Source organism: Oryctolagus cuniculus, chromosome 5 (genome assembly GCF_964237555.1).
Source record: "Oryctolagus cuniculus chromosome 5, mOryCun1.1, whole genome shotgun sequence".
Classification (NCBI taxonomy): Eukaryota; Metazoa; Chordata; class Mammalia; order Lagomorpha; family Leporidae; genus Oryctolagus; species Oryctolagus cuniculus.
The window spans coordinates 97,332,776-97,357,703 of NC_091436.1; the positions used below are offsets into that span (position 1 = coordinate 97,332,776).

Genomic DNA, 24,928 nt, shown 5'->3' on the forward strand with positions numbered 1-24,928 from the left:
ACTTTTGATAAAAACGTTTATTTCATTGTAAAGTTCTTAGCTTTGTTTTTGGAAAAGAAGTTTTGATTTTTTATTTCCTTTAAAGCCTTTTAAAATAATTTTTTTGTTTAAAAGGCAGAGAGAGGGAGAGAGGAAGAGAGAGAGGGAGCGATAGGGATAAAGAGGGAGAGAGAGAGAGAGAGAGAGCTCCTATCCATTGGTCCACTTCCTAATTGCCAGTCAGGGCTTCACCAGGTGGAAGCAGGGAGTATGGAAATCAACCCATGTGTTCCATATGGGTGTCAAGGGCCCAAACATTTGAACCATTACCTGCTTCCCCAAGGTGTGCATGAGCAGGAAGCTGGAATTGGGAAAGGAGCCTGTACTTGAGACTAGCCACTCCAATACGGGAATCAGGCATCCCAAACAGCATCTTAACTTCTGCATCAAATGCCTAAGACTTAAAGCAACTTAACTTAAAGACTCTTTTGCATACAATAAGCATCTGTCCATAATTACCCTCTTCTGGTATTTGCTTTAATTACTCTGCACTCTGATTTAAACAGTGTCTGGCTGGAAAGACATTTGTTTTAGTATTCTACAACTTAAAGTAATAACACTTTTTCTATTAACTGGCTAAGGACAAAGATTTTCCATTATTGTACTCTGTGCAGCGTTTTCAAAGCATTTAAGGATATTCCAAGGACCAGCCAGTTTGATCTTCCTACATCTGGAAAATTTTCCCATTTATAGCAGTTACTACTTCTAAATACGCAGAGGGAAAGAAAGGGCATTTCAAAAGACTTTTCATAAGTATCCTTTTGAAGATTCAAAGTCACAATTCAAAGCCTTTCTGTTTTTCCATGATTGCTGTACTTTAAGCCTTAGAATCAACACGTGATTAAAGTAAGTTCTAAATAGCTGCATCTTCAGTCATATAAGCCCTTTAATCTCCATATCCTGCGTGTTTTGGCAATGCTCATTGGCTTTAATTCCGTCTCATAACTTCTCATTACTTCATGGGCTCCAAATCTTTTTATTTTACTGCCTAATGTCTGACTTTTATTTTGCTCAGAATTATAAAATTCATCTCTCTCACCTCTGCTTTTCCTTGATTACCTCTCTAATCAATCTCTTAGAGCACCCTAATTCTTCACTGTGTATATGCCAGGGGAGAGCAAACCTTGTTCTACCACTGTTTGAATTCTCTGGGTAGGGGAAACATGGCTGCATCACAATTGTTCACATTTTTCCTGAGTATTCTCTCTTCCACTGGCATTAGTCTGTTCTCTGCATTAGCTTTTGTTCTCTGACTTGTGTGTCTGCATTACTCAAGAGGTTTGGCTGCCCTGCCACTACTTCTCACTTAAGCATCACTTTCATGTGCAACATCTGATTGCCTTTTGAGGCGGTGATGAGTAAGCACCTCCCTTTTGTTCCACCTGCGTCTTGCAGGCTGATTTGTAAAACACTAGAATTATATCTTCTGGATAGTTGATTCCATTGATCAATCTAGAATTTTGAAGATTTGTCTGAAATATCTTAAAATAGTTTATATTATTCAGTGTGTTGCTATGCTTGACACTGAGGATCAGGGTGTTTTAAATTAGCAACATTTATGTATCAATATATGTGTTATGAACTGTTGTTTCACCTATGGTGCCACTGTGACCATGTTGAGGCTTTTTTTTCTTACCCTGAAGTGGGAATAAAATTGTTTAAAATTAAAATAATCTGGCACTTAAGAACTGCTAAAGTTTTCTCTTTCTTGTTATATTACAAAGTATGTTTCAAAGATTGTAGTTTTACTCTTATGACATTATTAAAAGAGGAAAAGCTTTATAAAGAATTGAATGAATCATTGATTTAATTAATATTTGTTGAGTGCCTACTTTGGATAAAGGTGATGTGTGAAGTGCTCAGGGGAGAAAGGGTATTGGGCAACTGTTCCTGATATACATTGTTAATTTGAATAAGGACAACTGAAGATCCAAATCCAAAGACCTACTTAATAAAGCTACACCTCATTATTAATCACTGCTTGTTACTTTGTAGTTGTTGAGCCTCCTTCAAATTTGATTGCCACGGAAGTCTCATCAAAATACATTAAGCTAAGTTGGAATCCATCTCCCAGTGCAGTGACTGGCTATAAAGTTCTCCTCACGCCAATGACCACAGGAAGCCGACACCACGCTCTGAGCGTAGGGCCTCAGACAACCACGCTCAGTATTCGCGACCTCTCCGCAGACACAGAGTACCAGATCAGTGTTTCCGCCATGAAAGGATTGACATCCAGCGAACCCATTTCAATAATGGAGAAGACTCAGCCAATGAAAGTTCAAGTGGGTAAGTTACAGATGCATCAGAAGGTTTGGTGTATGTGAAGGTCCTTTTAACAGTATGCCTTACTTGAAGTTCAGACTTATTTTAAACAAAATATTTTCAACGGATTTTTTTTTAAGATTCATGCTTGCCAAGAAACCTGACATCTGTATTTTAATGATTAATTTATATTTGTTTTTGGAATTTAATGGGATGTTTTTCTCTTTGCAGAATGCTCACGTGGTGTGGATATAAAAGCTGATATTGTGTTTTTGGTTGATGGCTCCTATAGTATTGGGATTGCAAACTTTGTTAAAGTGAGGGCCTTTTTGGAAGTTCTCGCAAAAAGTTTTGAAATTTCACCAAATAGAGTACAGATAAGTCTTGTTCAATATAGCAGAGATCCTCATACTGAGTTCACTTTGAAGAAATTTACCAAGGTTGAAGATATAATTGAAGCAATAAACACCTTCCCCTACAGAGGAGGCTCTACGAACACTGGCAAAGCAATGACTTACGTCAGAGAAAAAATATTTGTGCCTAGCAAAGGTTCAAGAAGCAATGTACCCAAAGTCATGATTCTTATCACTGATGGAAAATCATCGGATGCTTTCAGAGATCCTGCTATAAAACTAAGGAATTCAGATGTCGAAATCTTTGCTGTTGGTGTGAAGGATGCTGTTCGCTCAGAGTTGGAAGCTATTGCCTCTCCTCCTGCCGAGACCCACGTGTTCACAGTGGAGGATTTTGATGCTTTTCAGAGGATATCTTTTGAACTCACACAGTCTATCTGTCTTAGGATTGAGCAAGAATTGGCAGCTATAAAGAAAAAAGGTTAGCAGACTCTGGAGTGTGAAAGTTACCTCTTTGTGAACAATGTATTTTTGGTTCCAAAATTATGGATAATGTATTTCTTCAGTTTTTTTTAACATACAGGAAAAAAGCAGCTTTTCTTTATTCAAAATGATTGAAATTAGATGATTTATTTATTTGTTCTGTTTTATTTATTTTGAGAGGCAGGGAGATACAGAGGAGGAGACCACTCTTCTCTGCCTCTTTGTTCTCTAATGCCTATAACAACTGGGAACTGTTTTTTAAAAGGTTTATTTATTTATGTATTTATTTATTTAAAAGAGCAACAGAGAAGGAGGGAGGGGGAAGAGGGAAAAGGGAGAAAAGAAGTGGGGAAGAGGGAAAGAGGGAGAAAAGAAGTGGAGAGGAGGGAAAGAGAGAGTGAGAGAAAGAGGGAGAGGAGTAGAGATCGTCCATCTGCTGGTTCACTAAAGCTGAGGATCCGTCTGGGTCTCCCACAGTGGTTTAGGGGCTCAAGGCCTTGTGCCATCTTCTGCTGCCTTCACAAGTGTGTGAGCAGAAGCTGAGTACTCCAGTAGGGGATGCCAGCATAGCAAGCAGTGTCTTAGCCGAGTGCGCTTCAGTGCTGATCCCAACAAGAGGGAATTTAATCCAGGTTTCCCACGTGGGTGGCAGGGACCCAACTATTTGAGCCTTCACCTGCAACCTCTTTGGGTGCAGATTAGCAGGAAACTGGAATGGAGAGAGGAGCTAGGACTTGAACCCAGGAACTCTAATATGGGATCAAGGTGTTCCAACTGGCAGCTTAACTGCTAGGTCAAATGCTGTCCCAGAGTTAGATCATTTAGCTGGGAGATATATTCTCTTCTGTGTATGAATATTTCTTTGTTTGAAAGCTGTTTACTCATAAGAGATTGTTTCAATGCCTAGGTTCTCAAATAGGTCTTAATCAGCTTTATCATATGTATTTGTTATATCCAATGAAAAAACCACTTATTGGGACTGACTGTGTGGCACAGTCACCACTTGTGACACTGGCATCCCATGTGTGTGTGTACCTATTTGTGTCCCAAATGCTCCACTTCTGATCCAGCCCCTGGCTAATGGCCTGGAAAAAGTAGCAGAGGATATCTCAAGTGTTTGGTTTTCTGCCTCCCATGTGGGAATCCTGGCTTTCTTCTTGTTCAGCCCTGGCTGTTGTGGCCATCTAGGGAGTGAACCAGTGGGTGGAGGATCTCTCTCTTTCTTGGTCTGTTCCTTTCTTTCTGTAACTCTGACTTTCCAATACATACATAGATCTTTTTGAAAAGAACCCACTTACTGTCTTAATATGTGCTGGATACTGAGCTAAGTCCTTTGAATGAAAAATGACTAGAATATAGTTGTGGACCTTTGAATTCTTTTATGCATGTCTTCCTGTATACTTTTTGTGCATTATTCCTCAAATCTAGAGTTCCTTATCCTGTTTTCTGTGTGTCTTCATTGGTTGAATATTTTCAATATTCAGTAAATTTCTCATGCCTTTCATAAAGGCTCCTGAACTGCTCCAGCACTGTAACACTTACTGCCTTGTTCATTCTTTCGGCATTCACATGTACTGCTTTTTTTGTTACTAACTTTGTATTCTCTTGCGTCTCCAATCCAATCTTATGCTGCCTGAAGATGTGCAGGGTGCATTGAACATTGTCTCTCCCTATGACTTAGTTTAACAAATGCTCTTTTGCTATGCTAGGAAAATAATCATTCATTAATTATTACTTTGAAGTATCTCTTTACTTACCACCAAAGGTAAATTTCCAAGTTCCAGAGATGTATGGGAAAATTGTGATATTTCACTGTAGATCTGCTATTGGTTAAATATTCCAATTGTGGTCTGGACCATTCCACTACTTTGTCTTAAGAAGCTCAAGAGTCAAATTCAATTTTAATTAGTCATTTATGCAACATAACTTTTATTATGCTATGTAAAAGGTCAAGACCTTCTTGCAGGACTGTAAGTGACATGCTTTCTCTCAAGGCTCATGTGTGGAAGGTTTACTCAAAACATTGGTCTCAAGGACCTCTTTCACAAATGAATACAAGCCATTTCATTAGGTCCATTTTTGTTTTGCAGATTTGAAAATTTGAAACTGTGTCTTTCTTTTATTTTCAACAGCTTATGTGCCTCCAAAGGATCTTAATTTTTCTGAGGTGACTTCTTACAGTTTCAAAACTGACTGGTCTCCTGCTGGAGAAAATGTTTTCTCGTATCATATCACCTACAAGGAAGCTTCTGGGGATGACGAGGTCACAGTGGTGGAGCCAGCATCCAGCACCAGTGTCGTTCTGCACAACCTGAAGCCAGAGACCCTGTACTTAGTCAATGTGACAGCGGAGTATGAGGATGGCTTCAGCATTCCTGTATCTGGAGAGGAGACCACTGCAGAAGGTGTGATGGAGTTTCTGCCACCCCTTTTCAAAAACTAGTGATTTATTAAAGAACAAAGTAATGTTTTGTAATAACCATCTGTTCTGTAGCCAAGAATTGTGTCTTTTTAGGATTTGGCAACTTTAAAATATAGCTGTTCATGAGTCTTTTTAAAACTGGAGAAAGATTTTTAAGTAAAAAAAAAAACACCCTAGATTTATTTTGATGAATTTCAGAAGGGACACAGATAGTTGTTAATAGTTATAGAATTAACTTTTGACATACTGTGTACTACTAAAAGCTAGAGATTTTTTTTTCTCTGAAACATGTTTCAAATACGATTGACATTTTTCTTTTGTGTGTGGTTTAAATATATATATCTGCCTGAAGGCCAGCAAATAAACTAAATGATGAAAGACATCTTATTAAGATTTTTGTGATCATACAACCTCGAAGTTCATGCTTAGATATTTCCAGCGACTTCCTGTAGAGCTGACACTGCTGCTTGAGGAGCCTGGCTCTTTTTCTTCAGCACTGTGGGATGGGAATGAGAAGTATATCTCAAGAAGAAACTTACATTTTTGAGTAGAGGCCTCTACATTCATATGAACTTGAGGTTTTGGCCATTGGGCTATTGCAGTAGAATTTGGTAATGCCGTTCTAATTTTCCTGTTGGTAGTGAAATCTGGGATTTAAACTTTCTTCAGTCAATAAGGAAGTTTCTGACTCTATACTTTCATAGACACAATTATTGAGCTCTTGCTATGCTAAGTTTTCCATGGATTGTCTCATTAAGCCACTTCAGTAATCCAATACATAGTCATGTTTTACTGATGAGTAATCTGAGGCTCAAAATTATATATCTATTAAGCTTCAGTGGCAAGATTAAAATCCATCAGACTGTCTGTCTCATTTATTCTGCCTAATTCAGTCCATGCTAGACACAGTGAGTCACAGGTGTAAGTCAGCCAACATTTCTTTCTATTCTTGAGAGATACATTTCTTTTCTTTCTTCCCGGGGCAATCTAATGATGTGCTGAATATTTAAGTGAACTTCTAATTCTTTGTGGGGTAAATGCAGGTGCATTGCACTATGTTTTTACTCCAGTGGACTTAGAGACACGGCCTTTAGTTCACTTTTCCTGAATGTGTTGTCCATATGGGTAGTTTGCCCCATTGAACAAATAGATCATTTAAACATGTTGACTAAACCCAAAGTCAACTGATGTTCCCATTTGGGCTTGCTGAAAATTTCGTTTAAGACTGAATCTATGAGTGTTATCCAATTTAGCTTCAAGATCTAACTAGCATTCATTAAGTACCTATCATGTGCTTGCTCCCTCACACATTTGTATATGGTCCAATTGCACTCTAAGTCAAATGACTCTTCAGGTAAAAAGCTATGAAACTGACTGGATAAGACAGTTTGGTCAAGTAGATAAGTGTGGTGGTCCTTGGTCTGAGGCATTGCTTCCCTTCTTCTATGAGAAAATTTAATAAAAGTAAGCTGTTGTTACTTAGATTTGAGAAATGAATTGGTTATATTCTGCAATTTTATGGAATATAAATATACTATTTAATAGAGTACTTATTGTTTTAGTAGTTTGCTTTTATATATATCCATATGTGATTAAAATATAAACAGTACTTAGTTTCTAGATGTTATAGAATATTTGCTGTTTCAGAATCTAGTTAATCTTTGGCTAAATGAATATAGTAATAGGTTTGTCAAAAAACTGCTCAAGGTTTGTTTAGAAAATGCTGTAATTTAGTGATCAAAAGCTAGATTTTGTATTTTGCATGTAAAATTAGCCAACTTATTTTTGAACATGTATATATTTTTAATTTCAGTAAAGGGAGCCCCTCGAAACCTGAAAGTGACAGATGAGACAACAGACAGTTTTAAAATCACCTGGACTCAAGCTCCAGGGAAAGTTTTAAGGTATCGGATTATATATAGACCAGTTGCTGGTGGAGAAAGCAAAGAAGTTACCACCCCTGCCAATCAGAGGAGAAGAACATTGGAGAACCTGACTCCAGACACAAAATATGAAGTATCTGTAATTCCTGAATATTTATCAGGACCTGGCTCTCCACTGACTGGAAATGCAGCCACCGAAGAAGGTAGGGGAAATACACTGACAATATTTGGAACACCAAAATCTTAGACCAGATGGGAAAATTTAAACGGCAATCCAGATAACACAAATCCTGAGACATTTTGAATTATCTGAGTATCTTACACTGTAATTTTTTTTACAGTGAAGTTAATCCAATTTTGACTTACTCATAACTATATTTGTGTAAATATATTATGAATATTATGATAGAAGCTAAACATTCTTTAAAAATAATTTTATCAATTATTCTAATAAGAATTGAGGTATGACTAGGGGACTAAAAATCAAACTGCTGTGTACCATTGAAACAGACTATGCTTTTTTGCATCATGATTTTTTTAAAAGATTTATTTATTTATTTGGACATCAGAGATACAGACAGTGAGAGGGAGAGGCAGAGCTGTGCCGATCTGAAGCCAGGAGCCAGGTGCTTCTTCCTGGTTTCCCATGTGGGTGCAGGGGCCCAAGGATTTGGGCCATCTTTCACTGCTTTCCCAGGCCATAGCAGAGAGCTGGATTGGAAGAGGAGCAGCTGGGACTAGAACCGGCGCCCATATGGGATGCTGGCACCGCAGGCGGAGGATTAACCTTCTGCGCCATGGAGCCAGCCCCTGCATCATGATTTTTTTTTAAAGATTTATTTTATTTATTTTAAAGGCAGAGTGACAGAGGGAGACAGAAGGGGAGAGACACAGAGATCTTTCTTCCACAAGTTCATCCCCAAATGTCTGGAATAGCCTATCTTGATCCAGGCTGAAGGCAGAAGCCTGGAACTCCATCTGTTTCCTCTCACATGGGTTGTAAGAACCCAAGCACTTGGGCAGTCTTCCAGTGCTTTCTCAGATGCATTAATGGGGAGCTGGATCAGAATCAGAGTTGCAGGAACTTAAATGGCACTCTGATATAGGATGCTGGAGTCACAGGTAGTGGCTTAATCTGAGTTAACCTGTTGTACCACAATGCTGGCCCCGATTTTTTTTTATTTAATGCATATAAACTTCCTTTCAAAAATATAAATTTAGGAACATAGTGATTCTTCCCACCCTACCTTCCCTCTCACCCACACTCCTACTCTTCTTCCTTCTCCCTCTCCTATTTCCATTCTTATTTTTTACTAAGATCTGTTTTCAATTAACTTTATACACGTCAGATTAACCCTACACTAGGTAAAGAGTTCAGTAAATAGTATGAAAAAAAAAAGCCTCTTCCTCAACAGTTGAGACAAAGACTGGCTTCAGATTTCTAAACATTAACCTGTTTTTATTTAAATGTCATGATCAAGTTCCCAAACAAATTCATATATTTGCTTCAAATTATTAATGCTTAATGTCCTAGTTCATTAAAAAAACTAAGGCATTCACATTTTTCTTTTATTTCTCATACTTAATTTTTTTGAACAGCATTATCATTAAGAACATTTAGCAGTAATGAACTGTTATTGAGCACCTATTTGTGTCAGGTTCTGTGCAAACTCTTTTTGTATGTTACCTCAATTAAATCCTGCATTGATTCTGTGAAGCTGTTATTATTATCCCAGTTTTAAATAGCAGCTCTGAGTCATGTAGCTAAAAAGTGGTTGATCTCAGTGTGTGAACTTCATGTCCTTCTGCAGATGCTCACAAGAGTGTCCACTGTAGCTTGGTCTGCACCACACTCCTTTGCTCCCACTGTACCACTCTCCCTCCTTCCTCCTGCAGCCTCACTCATTAGCCCTTCCCACTGGAGGCCCTTTCTCCTTCCACCTTTCTCTTTCTTCCTCTCTACTGCTTAGGAAGTAGCTACTTCTCATATTGATTTTGTTGCTGGGACCAAGGACTGTTTGTGCTGGGCATCATGAAATGATCCGCTTGCTCACCATCATTCTGTTTTTTGGAGTAAAACTAGTGGAAAATGCCATAGAGTTGGGTGCCTTGAGATCCTTCGGGGATGACATGGCCAATCTACCAGGAAAGTCATGAAATACCAGGCATCACAGTTGCATAGGGATGGGTAGCTGCTCAAGACTTGTACCCAAAGCTAGGTCTCATGCGGCTGTTTCTTTCTCATTCCCTCCCTCTCTCCCCAGCACAGCAGCATTTTTATCACTTACCATTTTTTTATCATATTAGCATTATTTCCTAGCTGTTACTGCTAAATGTACATTATACTGATAAAGGGTTTTTATTTAACATTTCCTAGAGGAGTTAAAAATCTACATTGTAATAATACTCTACATATAGACAATTTTATAGTGCTTTGTTTCACTTCAAGGCAAAAGTTAGGGAAAGAATTTTACATGAAATATTTTACTGGTGTAAAAAAAGAAGAGGAATTGGGTGTCTTTTGCTTTGCTTCTTCTCCCATATAGGGCTTTATTTAGAGATGCTTAAAACTTTGTTGGCTGGTCAGCAGTTAAAATTGTGACAAACCCACTCAGGATGCAAATTTGGTGTAACGCACACCCATTGTGTAGTCACAAAGTGTTTTACAACTTATTTTTATTAAATAATGGATTGTGATTTTGTTGTCATTTTTGAATGAAGTTAGAGGGAATCCAAGAGACTTAAGAGTTTCCGACCCTACAACATCAAGTATGAAATTATCTTGGAGTGGAGCACCAGGAAAAGTGAAACAGTATCTGGTCACATACACTCCGGTGGCAGGAGGTGAAACTCAAGAGGTCACTGTGAGGGGAGATTCAACCAATACTGTCCTGAGAGGATTAAAAGAAGGGACACAATATGCCTTATCTGTGACAGCCTTGTATGCATCTGGGGCTGGAGATGCTCTTTTTGGAGAAGGAACAACACTTGAAGGTAACTGTAATATTTTATGGAAATCCCTGGTTTTGTTTGTAACTTTGCATTTAGAAAGCTTAAAATGTTTTACAAGAGTGAAATATGGCAATGTGAACTCCTTTCTCCTATAAGGAATTCATATCAAAAATGAATTATCATAAAACTGCCTGTTATTTGGAAATATAGAATGTGAGTGACTGAAAAAGTTGAACTTGATTAGTAAGACATGTCTTGGGGAAACAGAGTGCATAATAAGGATACACTAATGTGTTTATGGTGCCACAGGATGGTTAAGTGCAGAATGGTTATGTGATGTTCAGAGTGGGATGGCACCTTGGAAAACATCTATGGATGAAGAATATTTGGATCGCTCAAGGTCATACAGTTGGTTCTGTCACTCAGGTCCCTCTAGGAGCCATTTTCTGCTTTTCAGTCCAGTGTTGTTTTCATTTACCATGCATAAACACATTAATAGTAGCTTGAGAAATATGAAAACACATGTTTCTATAATTTGATTTCAAAGAGACCTCTAACCCTCAGTTCCATGTTAGAAGTTCAGAGTTAATGCAATACTATATAAGAACCATCCACAGGACTGATGCTATTTCCTGATTCTCTTGAGTTGTCAGAGGGCTTCATAATTCTTAGGATTTTTAAAAATGATTTATTTATTTATTTGAAAGGCAAAATTAGAGAGAGAGAAAGAGAGGGAGAGAGAGAGAGATTGATTGATTGTCCATCTACTGGTTCACTCCTCAATTGGCAGCAATAGCTGGGGCTAGGCCAGGCCAAAGCCAGTAGCCTGGAACTCAGTCCGATTTCCATGTAGGAGGCAGGGACCCAAGTACCTGGACCATCTTCTGCTGCCTTTCTGGTGCATCAGCAGGGAGCTGGATGGGAAGCTGAGCAACCAGGACTCAAACCCGTGCTCACATGGAATGCTGGCATCTTAGGCAGCTAACTTAACCCACTGTGCCACAATGCTGGCCCTTCTTAGGATCTTTTGTGATATAATGCCAGGTTACGTTTATTTTAACTCACTGCAAGAAGTAAGTAGTGGAAGGGAAATAAAATACAAATTTTAGTCAACTGCAATGAGTATGAGTTCTAACTTTAAAAAAGAAATCAGTGGATGATTGCATTGATATTGATTAGATAGCTGAGGGCTTCAGTGGGCCATCATTCTCTTCATCATCATTTTTATAGGACTTATTTTAAATGCTTACAGGAAAGAAATGAATCTGAAGTACAGTTTATTTTATAAAGTCACAGTGACACTTGGCAAAATATCCATCAAATTTGATGGATCCAGAAATTTGGAGGATTGCAGATGTTGTAGTTGGCAGGACAAAGCTCAGCAGTTCTGATTGGAAACTTAAATACTCTGTCAAGAATTAAAAACAGATAAAACATCTAATCAAAGTAAGATTGACGAAGAGTTTAAAATGATTAGTTAAGGCAGGAATTTGGAGAAGTAGTTAAGTCACTGCTTGGGACACCTGTATCTCGTATTAGAATGCCTGATTCAAGTCCTTGCTCCTTCGTGTGCAATCCAGCTTCCTGCTAATGTGCACCTATGGAAGGCAGTGGATAGCTCAAGGTCTTGGGTCCCTGCCACCAACATGGGAGACCTGAATTATGTTGTGGGTTCCTGGTTTCTGCTTGGCCCAGCCCTGATTGTTGCAGGCACTTGAACCAGCAGATGGGAGATCTCTCTCCATTGCTCTGTCTCTGTGTCTTTCAATTCATGAAAATAAAATAAAAAATAAACTGACTAGTCCTTGAAATATGATTTTAGAAGGGGATTTAAGTAAAACATTAAATGCCAGCATGTGAAGTACTGATAACCATATGAGTCCTGGTTGTGATACTCAGCTGTAACACTTTTAAGTCTCAATTTATCTGTCCATAAAGAGGGGGTGATCATCTTCCCTCCTACCTCCCAGGGTTATCCCAGGAGATCAAATGGAAGACTGTTAAATGAAATTCTTTTGAAACTATAAAATACTATGTGTGTATAAAATTCATCAAAAGAAAACCAATTAACTTTATAATCGATATCTAAAAATATAACTCTAGTAAGTGTTTTAGAGATAATGATTGGCTGCATAAAGTTTTTTTTTATTTTTAATTTTTGACAGGCAGAGTGGACAGTGAGAGAGAGAGAGAGAGAGAAAGGTCTTCCTTTTGCCGTTGGTTCACCCTCCAATGGCCGCCGCGGCTGGCGCTCTGCAGCCAGCGCATTGCGCTGATCCGAAGCCAGGAGCCAGGTGCTTCTCCTGGTCTCCCATGGGGTGCAGGGCCTAAGCACTTTGGCCATCCTCCACTGCACTCCCTGGCCACAGCAGAGAGCTGGCCTGGAAGAGGGGCAACCGGGACAGAATCCAGCACCCCGACCGGGACTAGAACCCGGTGTACCAGCGCCGCAAGGTGGAGGATTAGCCTATTGAGCCATGGCGCCAGCCTTGCATAAAGTTTTAAAATCATGAGAAAATTGCCTTAAGTATAGAGGCATAATCCAATGGGTATGAGCATGTGATCTTCCCATTTTGTACAACCCAGAATTTTGGGGAAGTTTGTCCTTTTTGTTTGATCTTTTGAAGTGCTCTTTCTCATAAAGTTTCCATAGGCTTTAGCACAGATTACTCATAATACTTTTTTAAGGGATCAACTTTTGAACTTTTATTTTTTACAAGAGTTAAGTGTATTTATATTTACGAAAACCTTTCTTTAAGGAGTATCATGGAATTTAATAATTTTATCCCTGCTTTTACTTTTTTAGCTTTCTGATATTCATGTGCGTTTTCTTGCTAATTTTAAATCCTACTCGTGCTCAATCAAAATCTTGATTCTAAACATTAAAGCATATTTATCAAGAATAGTTTTTTTAAAAATTTTATATAACAAAAATGTACTTTTTGATTTTATAGCAAACACATTCTATTGGGTTGTGATTTTTCTAGGATAGATGTATGGATATGTTTATAATTTAATAATGTCTAGCAAGTTGTAGGAATGTGTGAATCCATACATACAGACATGTACCTATATTTGATCAGAAATTATCTCTAAGGTAGAAATCATCACAGGCAAGGTAGTGAAACAGTTTTTAAAAATGTTTCCCATTTCCTAAGAAGGAAGAAAGCTAGATAATTTGCAGTTTTGCTCTAAAAATATGGTTAATTTCTAACTGAGTTGCAATAATCAAAACCTTTTTTTCCCATTTACTCTAAAGCTCTTAACTACAGTGGAGGATTACAAAACAATGCTACCAGCTTGATTTTATTAACATATTTATCCGATTGCATTATGTGTGGTAAACTTGACAAATATGTGAAAGCATAGTTGTGACTAAATTAAAATAATAGAAGATTTTTCCCCTGGTTATTCCATTTCATTTTATTATATTAACTCAGCCAAATCCACATACCATATACAGGAATAGGATATGATGGTAAATGCAGGGAGTGGAAAGCCCAGAAACAGAGCCAGGCAACTGCTTTTGAGGGCTGCTGTTTTTCTAATCTGTTTTTCTCTTGGGAGACGAGGTGGTAAGAACAGACCTTGAAGGAATGTTTCTTCTATCCAGAGGCATGGAGTCAGCCAGTAAGAGCATTCTGTAGATTGAAAATTTTATTTATTACATTAAGTACATTGTGGCTTTTGATTCAAAAATAAAAAGTATATACATATCTCTAAATACATATAGATAGACATAGATACATATATAAAAGATTGAGTGTTGACTGCAACTATCTCTAACTTGACTCTGATTGCTAGTTCTGTTTTTTGAAATGTGGCCAATGATCAGAAAATTCCCTTGTCACTGGAAGAGAGATTTATCAGCGTTGGCACTGGAGAAGTTCATGGTTGGCTGTAGTATTGTATGCAATAGAATCACAAAGGCAGAGTTTATTACTATTTCAGATACAAACTTCAGAGAAATCTGAGCACAAATCATTATGTGTGATTTACATTGCTTTGTTTCCCCTGTTGTTGTTGTTAAAGCAGGAAGACATAGAAGACTTAGTGTAATTACTAAAACACTGCAGTACATGTAAATGCATCTTAGGTCTTAGTAGAGCTTTTGGTTGTCACTGTTAGGGGAAAACTTGCTTTTATAATCCTTTAAATGAATACTCCCCATTTTATTCAGAGAGTTCCCACAAATGAATGAACGTTTCAGTTTGAGCATAATATGATTTTTAAATATTTTGAGTGTTTTTTCTTTTTGGCTAAGGAAAATATGACTTTTCAGAATTTCCTTTGTTTCAGTTGCTGTAGCAACCCGCCAATGTCCTAGACATGAATGGCTTCCTACAGATCAAACCAAGCTAACTCAGCTGACATTTTGTTACAATGAAGTTTTTAGCATATCCCAGGAATTCTGCATGATGAGGCTTCTCCAAGATGGACTAAACAAGGCCTCTGTGTTTTCCTGGATTTCCTGCTGTCTCATAATTTGGAGAATGATACATTCTGAGTATAACAATTCTGAGGTTGCCAGGGAACTTCAGCACAACCACTGGAGAGTAATTCTTCGATCATTTTTCTGTGAATTAATTGCTTATCAGAGGAAAATCTAAAACAAAGATAGAGAGATAATGATTATAGAAAAAATATTTTTTCATTCATTTGGGCTTTGAAGTTGAATGGTAATTTGTGAAGAGGTTTTTAAGAACTATTTATTGCTTCAAGTAATGGAATTAACTTATCAATAGTGAACTTTGTCCTTTGGAATGGTGGCTCTAACTCACTGGTTGTAAATCAAGCGTATTTCCACATGAACGTTATCCAGAAGCAGGTCTTCTGTATTCTGCTGTGGAAAGTTGGATGCCTTTTGGGCTCAGCTCTAATGGAAAAGACAAATTGGTTTAGAAGAGAGTTTACATTACATTTTCAATTTAACTTCTATTTTTGAAAGTGGTATGTGAGGCTCAGTGAAAGCTGACTGGAACAATCTATAAGATGAAATACAGTTTCATTTCATGATGATTAATTTTTCAGTTATCATCATTGGCTAATTCATGTTATAATTATATTTGAATTGGATGATACTTTGCTTTTTTACAAAGCAAATGGAAATTGTCTAAGAAAACAGAGGAAAGTTACTTAAATGGGGCATTAACTATTTGGCTTTGTATGTGGAAAACAAGCAGTGTATATAAATCAACCTCAGTGGAAGTACAGTTCATGAAGAATGCACCTGTCTAAATTATTTCCCAAGCAGAAGCACAGATATGCATGCAAACAGGCATGAGAAAAATGCCTATGGCATACATGAATATGTTTTACAGTCAGGATAGAAATGCTGCATGCCAAATTACTAAAGCCTGATATAATTTTGTACCTTTAAATTTATGACACATATGCATTGGTATTTCTTATACCTAGTGGTACCACGCTAGAATAAGAGGATATATAGAAAAACTCTTCAGAGGAAATCAAAGGAATAAAAATGAAGGCATGCCATCATCATCATAGATGATGACTTATTTGAAACAAGTTGAATTGTCAGAAACTCTATTACTAGAGATAAAAGTAATATACATAAAACACAAGATATAATCCAGAAGCAATCAAGTATTTTGAGGTTAAATAATACTATAAACAATGTCCCTTAGGTAAAAATCTGAGCAAATCCCAGCACCATCAAACATGCATTTGTAAGTCTTGGGACCGTAGAGGAGGGACTCAGGGAAGGATCTACTGCTAGAGCAGAGGAGAAAGAAAATGACAAGGTGACAAAGTTTGCTGCTGCTGTTATTTCACTTTCCCATTTGAGGTACCGCGGTCTTTCCTGGAGAAGGCCTGCAGACCCTCCTTCTGACTGTTTTTCTTCCTTCTTGGCTCTCTCTGTCCCTCTTCTTTCCTCTCAGGTATGTAGAAAAACAGACTGTTGCCCAAACTCAGTCTAATCAAGCTAAACCCAAACAAGTCACATGATCTCTTCCTATTTTTACGAATGTTTGGAATTCCGTAGAAGGAGAAAAAAATGACAATATATTAAACAAATGACTGGCTATGTAGCACTTTAATCGAAGCACAGTCACTTGAGAATGTAATCAACTCTTCAGTAAGAAGCACCTGTTGAGAACAGTGAACATCCTGTGTGTGTGGTGGAATGCGTAGGATGAGATGAAACAAACTTCTCTGTTCTCTGACAGGCTTGAGATCATTTTCTTACCTCAAGGGGTGGTATGCTGTACATGGCAACGCTCATACCTATTCAACATGGAAATCACTAGGCATTCCTGCAGAGTATCCCTGTGAGCAGCAATTTTGACCAGTTTTGCTTTCATTGTGCCTGCTGTTATTTTAAAGAAGGCTCATTTCTTTTTCTAATTATTATTTTTTCTAAAGTTTTATTTATTTAAGAGTTACACAGAGAGAGAAGGAGAGGCAGAGGCAGAGGCAGAGAGAGAGAGAGAGAGAGGTCTTCATCTGCTTGTTTACTCCCCAGTTGGCCACAATGGCCAGAGCTGCGATGATCTGAAGCCAGGAGCCAGGAGCCAGGAACTTCTTCTAGATCTCCCACGAGGGGCCCAAGGACTTGGGCCATCTTCCATGGTTTTCCCAGGCCATAGCAGAGAGCTGAATCAGAAGAGGAGCAGCCTGGACTCGAACTGGTGTCCACATGGGATGCCAGCACTGCAGGCAGTGGCTTTACCTGCTACACCATAGTGCCGGCCCCTAATTATTTTTTCATTGTACCTACTATGGAGTATAATGTGGTAATTCCATACATGTATTCAAGATGTGATATTACATGTAGTTTGCAATTCTAACTCCTTAAACATTTTTTAAAAATAGCTTTAATACTTAATACTTTAATACTTAATAGTTGTACATATGTATTCTGATCAAATCTGGTCAATTAATGCTTTCCTTTCCTTTTTGTTACTTTATATTTGGAGCCTTGGAGTCCCCAGATTTGTTTATAAAATATTTAATGCAGTATATCCTCATTTTTGAGTGAAAGCAAGTATGAGGTTTCCTTCCCATACCGACCAACCACATCTTCCAAATTAATGCACCTTTTGGCATCCGAGAGGAACAGTAGAATGAAGAGAAAAGAAAGATCTGGGGGAAAAGGATAAGTAATTGTAGTGGAAGTAGAATCACAAGACAGATTTAAAAGATTTTTAGTAGTTAGGCACAATCCCAGATGTTCCTATTTAGGTGATTTGGAAAGGGCCTAGCCTTCAGTTCTCCAGGCAATTCTATGCATTTGATCAGACTCAGTCCAGTTATTTTGCTGTGGAGGACCAGGTTCTCAGAGCTGACGACCTGCTGGTGGCCTGCTCATCTGGTTGCGTCTCTAGCCCCAGGACCAATTTGGTTATTTGCCAGCCTGTGACCTAACAGTCATACCACAGTTGCCAACAAATTGTTTCATTTGTTGGTCCTCTGATATTTGGCCAAAGATTCTGTTTTGTTTTGTTTGTTTGTTTTTAAAGGAAAGGGTTTATTGGGGAACACCCTATAGACCGGAGTGAAGGGGCGGCGAAGGAAAAAGAGAGAGAATATAAGAGAAAAACAGAGAGGAGAGGAGCTAGCAAGGAGAGAAGATAGAGCAGAGCAGAGGAGAGAGGAGAGCCGAGAGCAGAGCCAAGAGACCAGAGGAGGAGGCGAGAGAGAGGAACCAAAAGAGAGCAGGAGAGAAGGGCCAAGAGAGCGCATGTGCAGGAACAGGCCCTTTTAAAACTTTGCCTGAGGGCGGGCAGGGAAGCAGGAGCAGTGAATCCCATTAGGATGGGTGTGGGGAGCAACTCGGACTAGACTAAGTTACTCGAATTAAGACTTATTCTATGCATCTGCTCTCCCACAATATGGCGCTGGGAGAGGAGTAAACAGCTTCTACACAGCTGCCTCCAGTTCAACCAATAAACTGTAGGAACTGCTCCTGATTGGAGGAGAGCAGCGTACTCGGCGTGTGGGTAGCAGAGTTGGGATTGGTGGAAGAGGACTATAAAGGAGGAGAGAGACAACATGCACCAGGAACATCTGAGCAGCCCCCGAGAGAGCCGGCCGGCAGTGTGCCGCTCCCCCGCGGAAGTGGGGAAAGTGGCAGGGGGAACCGCCCTTCCACCGAGGTGGAAGGGTCGGTAGCCAACCCAGGAAGAACCAGCAGCAAACCCGGGAAGGGCCGAGAAGACAAAAGAACAGTGCAGGGTCCTGTGTCGTTCCTCCGTGAAGAGGGGGAGCGACAGATGGGGGTGGAGCCTGGCTCAGGTAGCTGGGCCATGTGGCCACCTGGCTACAACTGTGCCAGTTTCCTAACATTCCCCCTTTTTGTTTTTTATAAAGCAGGGTTTGTATGGGATTACATTAGTCCCAAAAGTCCAAGAGGGGTAGAGGGACAATGATCTGTCTTTAGAGCTACTTCATGCTGACATGGGGTGATGATGTACTCTTCGCTGGCATGGGGCGATGTCTCAGGCCGCTGTCTCCTGGGTGGGGAGCCGAGTATATCCCTGGAGCAGCATTTGGTTGACTGCCTGGTTGCTGAAGGCCTTCGTTTGTTCCATTATCACCTGCTGTAAACACTTAGACACTGTAGTATAGAAGACTGGGTGAGAATAGTAACCAATGATCCAAAGAGTAGCATTAACCAGGTAATAAGAGGATTTTATAGAGAGGAAATGGAGGGGGTCTCTGGACCCTTGTGGGGACAGTTTGATGGATGTGGCTTAAAGCTGATTCCAGCCAAGACTGGGAGAAAGGCCACTAACTTTTGCAGGTAGTGGGGTTTGTCTGTAGAGAAATTCTAAACAATTATACAGCATTAAGTGGGGAAGAGGACCATCAGTATACACAGGTTGGGAGTAGAGCCATTGGTGGTAGAGTAGAGATTATGATTACAAAGGAATGAGGCTCAAGTGGGCTAGATACAGAGGACAGAGTTGTTATTAGAGGAGCTAAGAAAGGTGCTGTCTAAGCTATAAATAAGTTTTCTGATTGAGAGGCAAATAGAACCTGACAGAAGGGGCTTGATAATAATCAGGTGGGCTTTAAAGCCTTGTAAATTATGAGGCCCAGACTTATCTATCTCTTCATAGCATACATCCTACAGGAGGTGTGAACCTCCTTGGGGAAGGCACCCTGTTGACTTCCATTACCTAGCTGGCTTGGGAGGAGAGCTGGCCAGGTAAAGCCAAGTGGCAACTCCAACAGGAAATATACAGCTCTGCCTGCAGTGTTACTGACCCTATTTGGCCGTCCCCTCAGCTGCAGTGGTCACTTTGGAAGCTGGGCTGAGTGAAGGCTTTTCAGCTTAGAGCCAATAAGATCTGTGGCTCTGACCTGGACATCCTTCGACTCCAGGGCAGGTCCATTTCCAGTGATCCAACTCTTGGCTGGCAGAGCTCCCAGGGCTCTTCACAAGCTTTTATTTAATAAATAAAACTTTTATTTAATAAATATAAATTTCCAAAGTACAGCTTTTGGATTACAGTGGCTTTTTCCCTCTCAAAATCTCCTGCCCACCCGCAACCCTCCCATTTCCCGCTCCCTCTCCCATCCCATTAACATCAAGATTCATTTTCAATTATCTTTATAAACAGACCAATTTAATATATACTAAGTAAAGATTTCAACAGATTGCACCCACACAGAAACACAAAGTGTAAAGTACTGTTTGAGTACTATTTACACCGTTAAATCACATAGTACAACACATTAAGGACAGAGAAAGGTACCTCCTTCTTTGATGGCTCATTCTTTCCACTGCAATCTCACTCACAGAGATCTTTCATTTACGATTTTTTTTTTTTTTTACCACAGTGTCTTGGCTTTCCTGAGAGCCTGAGAAGCTCTCATGGGCTTTTTAGCCAGATCCGAATGTCTTAAGGACTGATTCTGAGGCCAGAATGCTGTTTAGCACATCAGCCATTTTATGAGTCTGCTGTGTATCCCGCTTCCCATGTTGGATCGCTCTCTCCTTTTTAATTCTATCAGTTAGTATTAGCAGACACTAGTCTTGTTTATGTGATTCCTTTGACTCTTAGACCTATCACTATGATCAGTTATGAACTGAAACTGATCACTTTGACTAGTGATTTGGCATTGGAACATGCCACCTTGATGGGATTGAATTGGAATCCCCTGGTATGTTTCTAACTCTACCATTAGGGGCAAGTACAATTGAGCATGTCCCAAATTGTACATCTCCTCCCTCTCTTATTCCCACTCTTATATTTAACAGGGATCACTTTTCAGCTAAATTTGAACACCTAAGAATATTTGTGTGTTAATTAAAGAGTTCAACCAATAGTATTAAGTAAAACAAAAAAATACTAAAAGGGATAAAGTATTAAGTTGTTCCTCGAAAGTCAGGACAAGGGCTGATCAAGTCATTGTTTCTCATAGTGTCCATTTCACTTCTACAGGTTTCCTTTTTGGTGTTCAGTCAGTTGTCACCGATCAGGGAGAACATATGGTATTTGTCCCTTTGGGAATGGCTTATTTCACTCAGCATGATGTGTTCCAGATTCCTCCATTTTGTTGCAAATGACTGGATTTCGTTGTTTCTTACTGCGGTATAGTGTTCTAAAGAGTACATATCCCATAATTTCTTTATCCAGTCTATCGTTGATGGGCATTTAGGTTGATTCCAGGTCTTAGCTATTGTAAATTGAACTGCAGTAAACATTAAGGTGCAGACAGCTCTTTTATTTGCCAATTTAATTTACTTTGGGTAAATTCCAAGGAGTGGGTTGGCTGGGTTGTATGGTAGGGTTATCTTCAGGTTTCTGAGGAATCTCCAGACTGACTTCCATAGTGGCTTGACCAGTTTGCATTCCCACCAACAGTGGATTAGTGTCCCTTTTCCCCCACATCCTCGCCAGCATCTGTTGTTGGTAGATTTCTGTATGTGAGCCATTCTAACCAGGGTGAGGTGGAACCTCATTGTGGTTTTGATTTGCATTTCCCTGATAGCTAGTGATCCTGAACATTTTTTCATGTGCCTGTTGGCCATTTGGATTTCCTCTTTTGAAAAATGTCTGTAGAGGTCCTTGGCCCATCTCTTAAGTGGATTGTTTGGTTTGTTTTGATGTTGTGGAGTTTCTTGATCTCTTTGTAGATTCTGGTTATTAACCCTTTATCTGTTGCATAGTTTGCAAATATTTTTTCCCATTCTGTCAGTTGTCTCTTCACTTTCCTGACTGTTTATTTTGCAGTACAAAAACTTCTCAATTTGATGCAATCCCAAATGTTAATTTTGGCTTTGACTGCCTGCGTCTCCTGGGTCTTTTCCAGGAAGTCTTTGCCAGTGCCAATATCTTGCAGGGTTTTTCCAATGTTCTCTGATAATTTGATGATTTCGGGTCATAGATTTAGATCTTTAATCCATGTTGAGTGGATTTTTGTGTAAGGTGAAAGGTAGGGGTCTTGGTTCATGCTTCTTCATGTGGAAATCCAGTTTTCCCAGCACCATTTGTTAAATAGACTGTCCTTGCTCCAGTAATTGTTTTTAGATCCTTGATCTTAAGATCTAAAATCCTAGATCTTAGATCCTTGATAAGTTGGCTGTAGATGTTTGGGTTGATTTCTGGTGTTTCTATTCTGTTCCATTGGTCTATCCATCTGTTTCTGTACCAGTAGCATGTTGTTTTGATAACAGCTGCCCTGTAGTATGTCCTGAAATCCGGTATTGTGATGCCTCTGGCTTTGTTTTTGTTGTACAAGATTGCTTTAGAAATTCGAGGTCTCCTGTGTCTCCATATGAATTTCAGCATCAATTTTTCCAGATCTGAGACGAATGTCTTTGGTATTTTGATTGGTATCGCATTGTATCTATAAATTGCTTTTGGGAGAATGGACATTTTGGCGATATTGACTCTTCCAATCCATGAGCATAGAAGATTTTTCCATTTTTTGGTATCCCCTTCTATTTCTTTCTTTAAGATTTTGTAATTCTGATTGTAGAGATATTTAACATCCTTGGTTAAGTTTACTCCAAGGTATTTGATTGTTTTTGTAGCTATTGTGAATGGGATTGATCTTAGAAGTTCTTTCTCAGCTGTGGCATTGCCTGTGTATACAAAGGCTGTTGATTTTTGTGCATTGATTTTATATCCTGCTGCTTTTCCAAATTCTTCTATGAGTTCCAATAGTCTCTTAGTAGAGTTCTTTGGATCCCCTAAATAAAGAGTCATATCATCTGCAAAGAGGGATAGGTTGACTTCTTCCCAATTTGTATCCCTTTAATTTCTTTTTCTTTTCTAATAGCTCTGGCTAGAACTTCCAGAACTATATTGAATAGCAGTGGTGAGAGTGGGCATCCCTGTCTGGTACCAGATCTCAGTAGAAATGCTTCCAACTTTTCCCCATTCAATAGGATGCTGGCTGTGGGTTTTTCATAAATTGCTTTGATTGTATTGAGGAATGTTCCTTCCATACCCAATTTGCTTAGAGTTTTCATCATGAAAGGGTGTTGTATTTTATCGAATTCTTTCTCTGCATCTATTGAGATAATCATATGGTTTTTCTTCTGCAGTCTGTTAATGTGTATCACGTTGATTGATTTGCGAACATTGAACCATCCCTGCATACCAGGGATAAATCCCACTTGGTCTGGGTGGATGATCTTTCTGATGTGTTGTTGCATTCTATTGGCGAGAATTTTATTGAGGATTTTTGCATCTATGTTCATCAGGGATATTGGTCTGTAATTTTCTTTCAATGCTGCATCTTTCTCTGGCTTAGGGATTAAAGTGATGCTGGCTTCATAGAAAGAGTTTGGGAGGATCCCTCTTTTTCGATTGTTCTGAATAGTTTGAGAAGAAATGGAGTTAGTTCTTCTTTAAATGTCTGGTAGAATTCAGCAGTGAATCTTTTTAAAAACTTAAATGCTTATAAGTTCAAAAAAACTTTTTTATCATGAATACATCATCTTTCTTACAATTCTTGAATGTAATCCAGCAGATTATTCAATGCTTGTGCTTTCTTTTGAAAAAAAAAATTTATTGATGGTGGGGTACTGTGGTGCTGTTTCAAGTCTCTGCTTGGGACACCCAGATGCCATATTTGGAGGACAGTGGAGGCTTGGCTAATCCATGCTTCCTATCCAGGTTCCTGTTAATGTGTACCTTGAGAGGCAGCCAAAGTCTTCGCGATTCTGCCATCCATGTGGGAGACTCAGATGGAGTTCCTAGTTTGGCCTGGCCCACCCTTGACTGATGCAGGAATTTGAGGGAGTGAAACAGCAGATGGAAGGTCTCTTGCTCTTTCTGTCTCTTCCAATCTTTATGTAACTCTGTCTTTCAAATAAATAAATCTTTTAAAAAATTATCCCTGTGAGAGAGCAGTTTAAACTTAATGTTTAGGAATATTCTTATCAAGCTCTTTGAAATGTAAGAAACCCATAAGAAGCAGTTTGTCTTTCCAATTTTGGCTTCTGGATTGAGATGTCTTCTTTCTTTGCTGTCTGCATTTCTTTGCCACCAACCTGGAATGTTGTAATGTGTCTGCAAATTATATTTTTACACACCATAGACAGAAGATATGATTTTTAGAGGCTTGCTTTCTGATGATTGAGAGTCTGCTTAGTATTTATTCAAATTAGTGTTATAGTGTTAATTAGAACTCAGGAATATTTTTTAGTTGCTCTTTGATTTGCATTTTTAAAATATTTATTTGAAAGTCAGAGTTACATGGAGAGAGGGGGAGAGACAGAGGGAGATCTTCCATCCACTGGCTCGTTCCCCAAATGGCAGCAGTAGCCAGGAAAGAAGCCAGGAACCAGGAGCTTTTTCCAAATCTCCCACTTCGGTACAGGGGCCCAAACACTCAGGCCATTCTCCACTGCTTTTCCCAGACTGTTAGCAGGGAGCTGGATTGGAAGCAGAGCCGGGACAGAACTGACATTACATGGGATGTCAGCACATAGGCAGTAGCTTTACCCACTATTCCGCAATGCCGGCCCCTGTGTCTTATTTTTTAAGAAAAAATTTATTCATTTATTTGAAAGGCAGGTTTACAGAGAGAGAGGGAGAGACACAGAGAGATTCTGTCTGCTGGTTTACTCCCCAGATGGCTACAAGCAAGGAGCCTGGAACTCCATCCGGTCTCCTATTTGGGTGGCAGGGGCCCAAGCATTTGGGAGCATCTTTTGCTGCTTTCCCAGTCTCATTATCAGGGTGCTGGATTGGAAGTAAAACAGCCTAATTCAAAGTGATGTTCATATAGGATATTAGTGTTGCAAGTGGTGTTTTAATCCACTGCCGCACAATGCTGTCCTCAATTTGCACCTTAAAAAGTTCTTTTGCGGATTGTTTTCAAGACACTAAAAAATATTTGTTGCAATTTTACTGGTATTTTGCTCTGTTTCTCAGGTTTGAGAGCTAAAATAGTTGATTAAGATCCATGGGGTAACAGGTCTAGTGATGGAGGATTCTTTTGTTTTAAACCCAGAAATGTCTTTCTGAATTTGTTTTTGCTTCAACCACAATTCTCTTATTATTTTTCTCATAGTGAAATCATTAGCTTGTGTTTGTCATATTGAT

General features: G+C 39.1%; 1 protein-coding gene across 5 annotated transcripts in view; it reads left to right on the plus strand.

The window, feature by feature from the left end:
- The window catches only part of COL12A1 (collagen type XII alpha 1 chain), a 128,428-nt gene that overhangs the window by 16,800 nt on the left and 86,700 nt on the right, over positions 1-24,928 (plus strand). For 3 of the 5 annotated variants that reach the window (XM_051855515.2, XM_051855516.2, XM_051855517.2), the window contains exons 9-13: positions 2,035-2,325; positions 2,533-3,135; positions 5,270-5,542; positions 7,373-7,645; positions 10,164-10,436. The exons of 1 other annotated variant lie outside the window; for it this stretch is intronic. In XM_051855515.2, the coding sequence (XP_051711475.1) occupies positions 2,035-2,325; positions 2,533-3,135; positions 5,270-5,542; positions 7,373-7,645; positions 10,164-10,436 (1,713 nt within the window). The remainder of the gene's footprint in view (positions 1-2,034; positions 2,326-2,532; positions 3,136-5,269; positions 5,543-7,372; positions 7,646-10,163; positions 10,437-24,928) is intronic. One more of the 5 variants, XM_051855518.2, reaches the window with a different exon arrangement.